This window comes from Electrophorus electricus, chromosome 5 (genome assembly GCF_013358815.1).
Source record: "Electrophorus electricus isolate fEleEle1 chromosome 5, fEleEle1.pri, whole genome shotgun sequence".
Taxonomy (NCBI): Eukaryota; Metazoa; Chordata; class Actinopteri; order Gymnotiformes; family Gymnotidae; genus Electrophorus; species Electrophorus electricus.
The window spans coordinates 21386257-21399253 of record NC_049539.1 but is presented as its reverse complement, the minus strand read 5'-3'; the positions used below and the strand labels follow the sequence as shown (position 1 = coordinate 21399253).

The 12997-nt window shown below is 43.0% G+C and overlaps 2 protein-coding genes across 3 annotated transcripts in view; both read left to right on the top strand.

Annotated features, from left to right (window-relative positions):
* Window positions 1-12997, top strand: part of LOC118241374 — a 328035-nt gene that overhangs the window by 197025 nt on the left and 118013 nt on the right. The gene's annotated exons all lie outside the window — the stretch shown is intronic.
* LOC118241458 (NLR family CARD domain-containing protein 3-like) overlaps window positions 6068-12997 on the top strand; it is a 33460-nt gene continuing 26530 nt past the window's right edge. Inside the window, 7 exon segments of the mRNA XM_035526485.1 lie at window positions 6068-6117; window positions 7013-7126; window positions 9253-9307; window positions 9687-9891; window positions 11195-11771; window positions 11773-12454; window positions 12457-12989. Of these exon segments, the coding sequence (XP_035382378.1) occupies window positions 6068-6117; window positions 7013-7126; window positions 9253-9307; window positions 9687-9891; window positions 11195-11771; window positions 11773-12454; window positions 12457-12989 (2216 nt within the window).

Below are 12997 nucleotides of genomic sequence, written 5' to 3'. Positions count from 1 at the left end.
ACAACTTCCTGTGAGAGAAAGGGTCACATCCTTTGTATGTTACAAAGGAGGAATCTGCAAGACTGGAACAAGAGCTGAGAATGACAACTGGTTGTCCAAATTTATGCCCAGGCTACGGGCAGCTTTAGATGGTGATACCAGGGACTTCTCAAAGGAAACAGTGAGGTTATGCTAAGGGGTGAGAGTACCTGGAATGAACACAAGCTTGGTTTTAGGGTTGAGCTTCAAGTGGTGGGCTGTCATCCATGACGCGATGTCAGTTAAGCATGCTTATACACGTTTGAAGACCTGTGTGTCAGAGGGTGGAAAAGAAAGAAATAATTTTATGTCATCAGCATAGCAGTGGTAGGAGAAACCATGAGAAGATATTACATCACCAAGAGAATGAGTATACAAAGATTAGAGAAGGGGGCCCAATACTGAACCTTGTGGAACACCAGGGGAGAGTGTATACAGTCTGGATGTGGATCCTCTCCATGTCACCTGATAGGACCGTCCCTCCAGATGGTTTCAGTCCTATCTCCAAGCAGAGCCAGTCACACCAAGCCTGGAGAGAACAGAGAGAAGAACATTGTGGTTCACTGTGTCAAAGGCTGCTGAAAGGTCTAGAAGACTCAAAACAAATGACAGTTTGGCAACTTTAGCAAAATGAAGTTTCTCAGTCACTGCTATGAGGGCCATTTCTGTAGAATCTGCCAGTTTGTAGCCAGACTGATTGGTATTATGCAGCTGGTTCTGAGTGAGAAAAAGAGACAATTGATTATAAACTGCTTGTTCAAGGGCTTTTGAGAGGAAAGAGAGAAGTGATACTAGTCTGTAGTTGGTAACACTGGAGCTGTCAAGTGTGGCCTTCTTGAGGATTGGTACCACCCTGGCGGTTTTGAATGCAGTAGGCACATATCCAGAAGATAAGGAGTTGTTGATGATGACAGATGAAAGGAAGCAGATCTCTTGCGATTGTCAGGAACAGAAGGAATTGGATCCAGTGGACATGTAGTCAGATTGCTGGAAGTCAGGAGTTGAAGAATTTCATCTGAGGAGAGAGGAGAAAAAGAAGTCAGAGTGGTAGATGCCGGGGAATGCACATTGGTTGGAGGAGTGAGAGCAGAGGAAAAGGACTGGCGGATTGCTGCAACCTTCTCCTCAAAGAAGGTGATAAAATCCTCTGGAGTAAGAGATGAGGAAGGAGGGGGAGGATTAAGTAGAGAAGAAAAAATAGTGAAGCGCTTGCATGGATCAGATGCTGATGATTCGAATTTCTCTCTGTAGTAGGATGACTTTGCAGATGTTACTTCCAGTGAGAACTTGGAACAGAGAGACTTGTATGAGCTAAGATCTGAATCTACGTGAGATTTCCTCCACCACCTTTCTGTAGTCCTTAGTTCTCTCCTGTGGCACTGAAGTGTTTCTGTTAGCCAGGGGGCAGGTGGGGAAGACTTAGCAGGTCTAGGAGAGAGGGCACAGAAGATTCGCTGATGAGTGTAGAAATTAAAGTATTTGTAACTGTATCCAAAGAGAGAGAGGATAGAGAGTCAGGGTGAGGAAGGGTGGACAAAATAGTAGAAGTAAGGGAAGAGGACTTTTTACGCCATTTTAAACTGACATACAAACAGTTTTATTTTTCTCTCTTGTAAAATATGCTGCAAAAACTGTAAACCATAAAAAATAGAGAAAAATAACACCGTACTTTGTGACATAAAACTTTCAAAATGCCGCTTTTTTCCCGCCATTTTACAAACAAAACGCGTTTCGTTTGAGGTGAATTTTGACCACTTTGGCTTTCCATATTCGTAACACAATCGTAGTTAGCTCACTTAATATTTTATTCCAGTTTTCATATGATGAGGAACCTGTGTTTGGTTCCTTCTTCTAATGGAACAGCACTGCCAGTAATGCAGTTGTTATGTATTCTTACCGTTGTCTTGTATCTTTATCTCCTCTGCATGGCATTTATTTAATATAAAATGTCAATGATCAACTGTCATGTAACCTGCAACGCTAATACACATTTACTGTTAGGCGGTGTTCTTCACACCATGTAGTTTTCTGATACAGGTTTACCAAATACAGGTAAACAAATTGTTCCACAATACTTGAAACAAACAAACAAACACACACACACACACACACAGCATTCAGCCATTAAGAAGATTCTTTATTTGTCATATGCACAACAGGCTATGGACGTCCACACACTTACATGCTTATTGTGAGGCTGATTATCTAAATTACAATCATCTGTAAGTTAGATCTACAAAGTGGTTTGTTAAATTCCGACCTGTTTCAATGTGCCGACATAGTGGAGATTTACTCAGCCGTAAAACAAGTCCGTGTAGGAGGGACTGTGAATCCATTGGCTGTATAGACTACTGTACGATTGGCTGCAGCAAAATGATGGACAGCTAACTTTGCCTGCTGATTGGCTTAATGAAAATTACTGTTATAAAAACTCGGTTGTGTAATTGTCTTCAGTCGAAAATGTTTGACATGTGCTCCGCCCTCCACTTACCCACAGGTGTTCCTGTAGTCTCACCTTTCTCAAGAAAACGCAAGTATTTTCTGAACAGTCGCCGTTGTTGAAGGTTGAGCGGGTTGACGATACTGTGAAATATTTTAAACGCGTGTAAGTTCATTCTATTTGTAAAAATGCGATGTCGGTGCAGTTTAAATAACGTGTTTTGTAAGTACATAGTTCTGTGTTTAGGTTAATTCGTAGGTCAACCCAAAGGTGGATTAAATGTAAAGATTAAAGTCCTGGTGAAGTTACGCAAATAAAATGGCTAACGCCCAGTATGATAGCATTGCTATATTTAAAATAATTTAAAGGGGCCAGATATATATTGTCAGATATTGTAAAACTCGATTTCAAGTCTTAGTTAGTCAATGATATTTCCAAATGCTCCCAGTTGAAATTCCTCTGGCCTAAACTCAAAGTTGCTGCTGTAACGTCTGTTTTTTTACAGTTAGTTTTCTGTTCAGTTTCAGCCGTTTTTTAGTGTTGTCCAAATCCTCAGTGGACAGTTCAGATCCCCTGTATAGTTAATTATCTGTATTATTAACTATAGTTTGGGATCGGACGGTCAATACTGACGTTTCTACGCTTGTTTCGAGTTTCTGAAACGCAGCGTTTTGAAACACTGATCCGAAGTGTGGATAGAAACAGCCATGTCACGTGACCACGGCTAAACGAAGCTTGTGTTTCTACAGGTGTCATACAGAACCTGCCGCGCCTGTCTTTGACTGACGGTGTCTGAAACAAATCTGATCACGCATCTGTCTCAGTCACAAACTCTATGAATGCTTATAAGTCAACAAAACACACCCAAACTTTGAGGGTTTTGTGAGGAGAGAGAAGTTGAGAAATGGAGAGATTCAGTGTTGGGCCATATTGAGTGATAGGCTAGTGAGAGACATCTAGTGAGCAGTAGGTAGGATAGATATAGTGACATTAATATATAGAAAGTGTATGTAGAGAGAGATCCTCTGGTTTACTGACAGGAGTGATGTGCTGTACATCCACAAATTTATATAATGGTAAAAACACCTGTGCATGACAGCAAAAAGTGTACTATGTGAATTAAACTTTTCCAAGACTGATGAATTTGGGAAGAGAAGAAGCCCCAAAAACAGGACAACAACTAATATTTTATAATATAAATAATAATAATAATAATAATAATAATAATAATAATAAATATATATTAATAAATATAATGTGAGACATTGTTCCTTTATTTTACTTTATTGATCTTAATTATCTATAATCATAATTATCTACTTTCACAACACTTCCTTCTGCCGTAGATGAAACGTTCCACACAGAAAATTCAGTAAATAGGTCTGCACTTCATAGACTACAGAGTACATATGAACCCACAGATCCCATGTGATTATTTCTCCCAGTAAACATATTGGCCTTTTGTTAATAAATTATTTCCAAATGTCATGATTTATTCATGAAACTGAAAATTTGAATTTGAAATGCCTTACAGAACACAACAGAAAAGAGAAACATTTATTGAAACACACTGTTGATTACAATCTCAACTTGCTCTATCTGACAATCTTTTTTCTTTGATTGTTGTACGGTAATTTCTCTGAAATATTTAAAAATAATTTGTATCGATAACCTGGCATAACCCACCTGAATAATATCTAGGCTAAGTAGCTTGTTGTTTCACAGAATAGCATTACCAAGATGTTAGCAAAAGTGGCTAGTAGGTGTCACTGAGGAAATGAGTGTTGGGTTGTTTTTTAAACAACCACCTGCAGTGCACCATAAATGTAGTGAATAACTGATGTACACTGATTAAGGGACTGTGATGTTTGGTGGGCAGTTGTAGCTCAGTGGATAAGGTACTTGTAATTGGAAGGTTGCTGGTTCAACCCCACCACTGCCCAGTTTCCACTGTTGGGTATCTGATCAAGATCCTTAACCTCAGTTGCTCAAGTTGCTCAGTCATAATTGTAAATTCTTTTGGATAAATGCATCAGCTAAATTCCATAAATGTTGTAAGGTTCAGTATCACTATTTCAGCTGAACCCATCAGTGACAAAATGTTAACGAAACAGAATAAACAAATCTTGTGCTGAAGAAATAAGCATTACAGGACTTCAATCAGTAATTTTTTACTGTTAAAATGGGAACATGGACATAGCTGTAGAGCTAGGTATTATTAAAGTCACAACATAACACAACTCAAACTATAAATTATCACTGAAGTGCCTTACTTATATATTGTGATTGCATCGCTGGCCTACTTTGTTCCAGAGAGTTTCCGTGATGAAAGGTCATAGTTTTATATTTCTATCACAGACTAGTGTTGATAGATTCTGTTTGTTGTCTGATTAACATACCCTACGTAGTGTTTTATATAGACCCGTCTGTGTGGGGGAATGTGAGTCAGTGAGTAGACCATTACAGACACAGCCCGGGTTTATATTTGACTCATTGTCTTTGGGGTGTGTGTGTGTGTGTGTGTGTGTGTGTCTCTCAGAAATGATGCGGTTGCTCCTCTTCCTGTTGTGCATGTTGGACCTTTACAGTGTTGATTTGCACCTCTCGAATTTTGTGGAGAGTCATATGTGATTAGTGTCAGACTGTCATTCTCTGATTTTTTTAGGGGTTATTGTTGGCCCTGCATTGCCACCTACAGTTCTGGAGAAGACTGCATGGATAAACGCACTTGTATAAATACATCTCAACTCTCCACAGATTTACATGCCATACGCATCACTAGTATAATACATGTGCTGTCGACAGCTTAATACACCATAAGCAGTGAAGGTCTTTAAATCAAGTACATTTAAGTTGATAATTCAATGTAAATATGATGATGATTTTACACTTGAATTTCTTTGTCATTGGGTGTGTTAAGTACTGGTTGTGCTGGATATTTGGGGTTATTTGATGCTTTAGAAGTTGATGGTCAAGTTGCCTGTGCTTTAAAACAGAGTGCACATATACGAGCCATTTTGGTGTATATATATATATATATATATATATATATATATATATATATATATATATATATATATATATATGAGAGAGTGTGTAACATATGTTCTCGTCCACGTGTTGCTTACATATTTTATTTTAGATATCTGTATTTTTATATCTTTTTTTTTTTTTTTACTTCATGTTTCAAGTTTGACATCATACTTTTTATTTTTTAATATGTTGATGTGAGTTTTATCGGGCATTGATTCAGTGTTGATTCACTCTGTGTGTATGAACTATTGACAGCGAGCAGAGAGCAGCATCTCCAGTGTCCAGCTGTGTGTGTGTGAAGAGGAACAACTCCATGATGTGTGTGGTTGCTGAAGGGCAGGTGTGTGTGTGTGTGGTTGCTGAAGGGCAGGTGTGTGTGTGTGTGTGGTTGCTGAAGGGCAGGTGTTTCTAATCAAGTGTCCATTGAGTGCAGGTACCAGGTGGAGTTGATTGGGTAAGAATGTTGTGGCTGTAATTGATTGTTCCATAATGTGATTTTTTTTTTTCACTATTCATCAGGAGGGGGAGCCAGAGAGCAGCAATTCCAGCTGTGTGTCTATGAAGAGTGATGGGTCCATGGATTATCCTCCTGACCTCAAAAGTGGACCTGTGACCTCAATCCTACGGTGAGCGACACATTACACCCTCAGGTTGTTTCCTAAGTGGGGTGGATTTGTTCCTCCAAGTGTGTGAGGGAGTGATGTTCCCCCCAATATTACAACAATCATACCCAAGTAAACAATATCACCATTCTACAGGTCAAACTAATAAGAGGGGTTCACCACAGGTGTGTTTTAGTTTTAGGAGAAAAGGAGTGTGGTATGTTTGTATGGCTGACAGACAGGTGTGTGTGTGTGGGTGCTGAAGGGCAGGTGTGTGTGTGTGGGTGCTGAAGGGCAGGTGTGTGTGTGTGGGTGCTGAAGGGCAGGTGTGTGTGTGTGGGTGCTGAAGGGCAGGTGTGTGTGTGTGGGTGCTGAAGGGCAGGTGTGTGTGTGTGGGTGCTGAAGGGCAGGTGTGTGTGTGTGGGTGCTGAAGGGCAGGTGTGTGTGTGTGGGTGCTGAAGGGCAGGTGTGTGTGTGTGGGTGCTGAAGGGCAGGTGTGTGTGTGTGGGTGCTGAAGGGCAGGTGTGTGTGTGTGGGTGCTGAAGGGCAGGTGTGTGTGTGTGGGTGCTGAAGGGCAGGTGTGTGTGTGTGGGTGCTGAAGGGCAGGTGTGTGTGTGTGGGTGCTGAAGGGCAGGTGTGTGTGTGTGGGTGCTGAAGGGCAGGTGTGTGTGTGTGGGTGCTGAAGGGCAGGTGTGTGTGTGTGGGTGCTGAAGGGCAGGTGTGTGTGTGGGTGCTGAAGGGCAGGTGTGTGTGTGGGTGCTGAAGGGCAGGTGTGTGTGTGTGTGTGGGTGCTGAAGGGCAGGTGTTTCTAATCAAGTGTCCAGTGAGTGCAGTTACCAGGTGGAGTTCATTGGGTAAGAATGTTGTGGCTGTAATTGATTGTTCCATAATGTGATTTTTTTTTTTCACTATTCATCAGGAGGGGGAGCCAGAGAGCAGCAATTCTAGCACCCAGCTGTTTGTCTATGAAGAGTGATGGGTCCATGGATTATCCTCCTGACCTCAAAAGTGGACCTGTGACCTCAGTCCTACGGTGAGTGACACATTACACACTCAGATTGTTTCCTAAGTGGGGTGGATTTGTTCCTCCAAGTGTGTGAGGGAGTGATGTTCCCCCCAATATTACAACAATCATACCCAAGTAAACAATATCACCATTCTACAGGTCAAACTAATAAGAGGGGTTCACCACAGGTGTGTTTTAGTTTTAGGAGAAAAAGAGTGTGGTATGTTTGTATGGCTGACGGACAGGTGTGTGTGGGTGTGGTTGCTGAAGGGCAGGAGGGTGTGTGGGTGTGGTTGCTGAAGGGCAGGAGGGTGTGTGGGTGTGGTTGCTGAAGGGCAGGAGGGTGTGTGGGTGTGGTTGCTGAAGGGCAGGAGGGTGTGTGGGTGTGGTTGCTGAAGGGCAGGAGGGTGTGTGGGTGTGTGTAAGGGCTGGTGTGTGTGTGTGGGTGGGTGCAGAAGGGCATGTGGGTGTGGTTGCAGAAGGGCAGGTGTGTGTTTGTGGGTGTGGTTGCTGAAGGGCAGGTGTGTGTGTGTGGGTGTGGTTGCTGAAGGGCAGGGTGGTGTGTGGGTGTGGTTGCTGAAGGGCAGGGGTGGTGTGTGGGGGTGTGGTTGCTGAAGGGCAGGGGTGGTGTGTGGGGGTGTGGTTGCTGAAGGGCAGGGGTGGTGTGTGGGGGTGTGGTTGCTGAAGGGCATGTGGGTGTGGTTGCTGAAGGGCAGGTGTGTGTGCGGGGTTGCTGAAGGGCAGGGTGGTGTGTGGGTGTGGTTGCTGAAGGGCAGGGTGGTGTGTGGGTGTGGTTGCTGAAGGGCAGGGTGGTGTGTGGGTGTGGTTGCTGAAGGGCAGGGTGGTGTGTGGGGGTGTGGTTGCTGAAGGGCAGGGGTGGTGTGTGGGGGTGTGGTTGATGAAGGGCAGGGGTGGTGTGTGGGGGTGTGTTTCTTGTTGCAGGAGGGTGTGTGGGTGTGTTTCTTGTTGCAGGAGGGTGTGTGGTTGCTGAAGGGCAGGTGTGTGTGTGTGTGTGTGTGTGTGGTTGCTGAAGGTTAGGGGTGTGTGTGTGGTTGCTGAAGGGCAGGTCTGTGTGTGTGTGTGTGTGTGTGTGTGTGTGGTTGCTGAAGGGCAGGTGTTTCTAATCAAGTGTCCATTGAGTGCAGGTACCAGGTAGAGTTGATTGGGTAAGAATGTTGTGGCTGTAATTGATTGTTCCATAATGTGATTTTTTTTTTTCACTATTCATCAGGAGGGGGAGCCAGAGAGCAGCAATTCCAGCACCCAGCTGTGTGTCTATGAAGAGTGATGGGTCCATGGATTATCCTCCTGACCTCAAAAGTGGACCTGTGACCTCAGTCCTACGGTGAGTGACACATTACACACTCAGATTGTTTCCTAAGTGGGGTGGATTTGTTCCTCCAAGTGTGTGAGGGGGTGATGTTCCCCCCCAATATTACAACAATCATACCCAAGTAAACAATATCACCATTCTACAGGTCAAACTAATAAGAGGGGTTCACCATAGGTGTGTTTTAGTTTTAGGAGAAAAGGAGTGTGGTATGTTTATATTGCTGACGGACAGGTGTGTGTGTGTGTGTGTGTGTGTGTGTGTGTGTGTGTGTGGGTTTGCTGAAGGGTGGGTGTGTGTGGGGGGTTGCTGAAGGGCAGGTGTGTTTGGGGGTGTGTGTGGTTGCTGAATGGCAGGGGTGTGTGTGTGTGTGTGTGGTTGCTGAAGGGCAGGGGGGGTATGTGTGGTTGCTGAAGGGCAGGGGTGTGTGTGAGTTGTGATGTGATAGTGCCGTCAGGACGCTTCACCCCTGATTATCCTGCCTGCTGCCCTACAGCCGCTCTGTTACACCTCTCTCTCTGTTCTGGTGCCCTCTGTTCTGTGTGGATGGGGTGCATATAATTGATTAGGTTCCAGTGTTCATTTTCTTGTGTTCATTTCCCAGTAACCGGTGAAGCACCATTCACATAAACATTATTCTACATCACCAGAGTGAGGGCCAGGGGAAGCTTCTCTGTGGTTATTCTGCTCTACTGTCAGTACAGTGTTTGGGTTGAAGCCATGTATCACATCATCATCAGCATCATGTACACAACCATGAATTTAACTTGATGTTTATAAACTGTAGTTTATCCATTAAAGTCTTTGTTTTGTTTGTCCACAGTGACCAGAAGAAGCCTGTAAACATTTCTAAAGAAAAGCTGGAGTCAGTGTTCAAGGTGTTCAAGGGTGTAAGTGTGTAAGTGTGTGTGTGTGTGTGTGTGTGTGAAGGGTCTTTATCATTAGTGTGTTTAGATCACAGATCATGATGAGACTCTGTGGTTTACTGGTTCATGCTTTACTTTAATGGCTTTTTTGTAATTTAACTGATAATGAACGAAACTCAAACTTCACAAACTATTCTAACTTTTATAAAATTAACTAATATTTAAACTTTAAGATACAGCCCAGTTAATGTGATGCTTATGTTCTTTTATAAACCATATTGTCCACATGACCACCCAATCCCCCTTAGTTCAGCCCTCTCATGTTTAATGGATCATCCTGTGTTAAAAAGATCTGTATATAACACTAATTTTACTGATACTGTTTATTCAGGAGCTGGAGGACAAAATCATCTCTCTGGTGAAGAATGAGCTGAAGAGATTTAAGAATCTACTGAGCTCAGATTACCCAGCATGCACTGAGAGACAGGTGGAGGATGAGGAGGATCAGAGCAGTGTCAGAGAGGGGGCACTGAAGATCACACTGCACGTCCTGAGGAAGATGAACCGGACAGACCTCGCTAACACACTACTGACCAGTAAGAGCTCTGGGTCATGACATTATCACATTTAGCAGGTGCTTTTATTGAAGAAAAAAAAAAATTGAGTACAATTCAAGCAATTGAGAGCTAATGGTCTTGCTCAGGGGCCTAACACTGGCAACTTTGTAGTGGTGGGGCGTGAACTGACAACCTTCTGATTGTTGGTACAGTACATTAACTGCTGGACTATGTATCATGTGTTTGCAGAATGCTGTTTTGAGGATACATTGTTATTCTTTAGGGCTGAGATTTAATTTGACCAATGAGATTTGACCACAAATCACTGGCAGATGTTGATCTTTTTTTTTCTATGTCCATATACCCCCCCCCCCCCCCCCCCCCCCCCCCCCGAGTATCAGAGTATCAGAGTATATGTTCATGAATGAATCATATGAAAGTTTGGATACAATCACCATCAAGTTTACTCACAAGCGGAATAGTTCAAGTGGTCAGACACCAGTGATCAGACCTCAAACCAGCCCATCTAACCATAAACTCAACCCAAAACCAAATCCTAACTCACCCTGGCCCTAATCCTGACTCAAACCCTATCCGAAATCCAGTTAAAATCCAGTTAAAATCCAGCTGTCAACTGCATGTCTATAACATCTTGTTGAGTATGTATTATTCCTGTTATATGTTCTCAAGTTCACATCTGCAGATATGAGCTTTGATACTCCAAATAAAGTGAAAAGCTACTGAATTCATCAGATTATAAACAGATTTTATTTAAAGAGTTAATTAAAACACTACTGAATTCATTAATCTACTGAATGTCTTCAGATGCTTCACTTCTGTTACATCACTGATGTGTTACTGGGGGGTCTTTTGAGCATTTATTTAATGTTAAAAGCATCACTTAAAAGAAAGTGTCACTTTATTCTTTGTAACTGAGATTGGAACACGGGTCCTATCTCACAGATCACAGGTTGTTTTCTACACCCCGTCCAGTCTGCGTTGTAGATCTCCTCAGTCAGGTGATAGTTACCAGTGTGTGTGGTGGAACCTCAGCTGGTTTCTAACTACTGACCATTCGGTTTTATTGATAACCAGTAAATATTATCAACAAAATAATGTATAATACAATGTCTGTCAAGCTTGAAATTTAAGGTTTTCAGTCCTTGAATTGACTAAGATTTACTACTGGAAGTTTCATCCCCAATCTAGCAGGAATGAACAGGAATCTATTTATAACAATCTGTGCATCTCTTTTCCTGTAACTCCTGTAATGAGTCTTTTATGAATGAACCTGAATCTAAAAGAGATTAGAATGTGTTCTGTTGTCTTCCTCTTTTATCAGAACTGGCCCCTGCTTGCCACAGAAAGCTCAAATCCAAACTGAGGGACAAATGTCAGAAGATTCATGAAGGAATCTCACAGCAGGGAACCACAGCACTTCTGAATGAGATCTACACAGAGCTCTACATCACAGAGGGAGGGAGCGGAGAGGTCAATAATGAGCATGAGGTGAGACAGATTGAGACATCGTCCAGGAGACCAGCAACACAGGAGACACCCATCAAATGCAGTGACATCTTTAGACCCTTACCAGGACAAGACAAAGCCATCAGAACTGTGCTGACTAAAGGAGTGGCTGGAATTGGCAAAACAGTCTCTGTGCAGAAGTTCATACTGGACTGGTCTGAAGGAAATGTAAATCAGGATGTTCTCTTCAGATTCCCACTTCCTTTTAGGGAGCTGAATTTGCTGAAGGAGAAAAAGTTCAGTCTGGTGGAGCTTCATCACTTTTTTCCAGAAACATGTGAATTAAAACCTAAACATTATACAAACTACAAAATTCTGTTCATCTTTGATGGTCTGGATGAGTGTAGACTTCCTCTAGATTTCCAGAACAATGAGAGATCGTGGGATGTAACAGTCGACCTCAGTGGATGTGCTGCTGACAAACCTCATCAAGGGGAATCTGCTTCCCTTTGCTCTTCTTTGGATAACCTCTCGACCAGCAGCAGCCAATCAGATCCCTCCTGAGTGTGTTGACCAGGTAACAGAGGTAAGAGGGTTCAGTGAACCACAGAAAGAGGAGTATTTCAAGAAGAGAATCAGTGATCAGGGCCTGGCCAACAGAATCATCACACACATGAAGTCGTCAAAAAGCCTCTACATCATGTGCCACATTCCAGTCTTTTGTTGGATTGCAGCCACTGTTTTAGAGAGAATGTTGGGTGAAGCAGAGAGTGGAGAGATCCCCAAGACTCTGACTCAGATGTTCACACACTTCCTGATCTTTCAGCTCAGACACAAGGATCAAAAGTATGGACAAAGTATGAAAGGACAAAAAGGTCCCACTCACCCAGGTCACATGAGAGAACATGTTTTGGCACTGGGAAAACTGGCTTTCCAACAGCTAGAAAAAGGCAACCTGATATTCTATGAGGAAGATCTGAGAAACAGTGGCATTGATGTCAGAGAAATGACAGTGTATTCAGGAATGTGCGCTCAGATCTTCAGAGAGGAGTTTGAGCTACAGCTGGGGAAGTCATTCAGCTTTGTTCATCTGAGTGTTCAGGAGTTTCTGGCTGCTGTATATGTTTGTCCTTCATCTCCACCAATACCAATGTGCTGCAACAGACATACTCTGGATTTTTCAGTATTTTCAAAACCCCAATGTCTGTCTTCCTCAACAGTGCAGTGGACAAGGCCTTACATAGTCAAAATGGACACCTGGACCTTTTCCTCCGCTTCCTTCTGGGTCTCTCACTGGAGTCCAATCAGACTCTCTTACGAGGCCTACTGACAAAGCGAGGAAGATGCTCACACAGCAGAGAGGAAACAGTCAAGTATATCAAGGAGAAGATCAGTGAGAATCCCTCTCCAGAGAAATCCATCAATCTGTTCCACTGTCTGAATGAACTGAATGATCATTCTCTAGTGCAGGAAGTCCAAACATACCTGAGCAGAGGAGGTAACAGTAGTCTCCATGGAGCCAGACTGTCTCCTGCTCAGTGGTCAGCTCTGGTGTTTGTGTTGCTGAACTCTGAAGAGGAGCTGGATGAGTTTGACCTGAGGAAATATGACCCATCAGAGGACTGTCTACTGAGACTGCTGCCAGTGGTCAAAGCATCCAGAAAAGCCATGTGAGTAT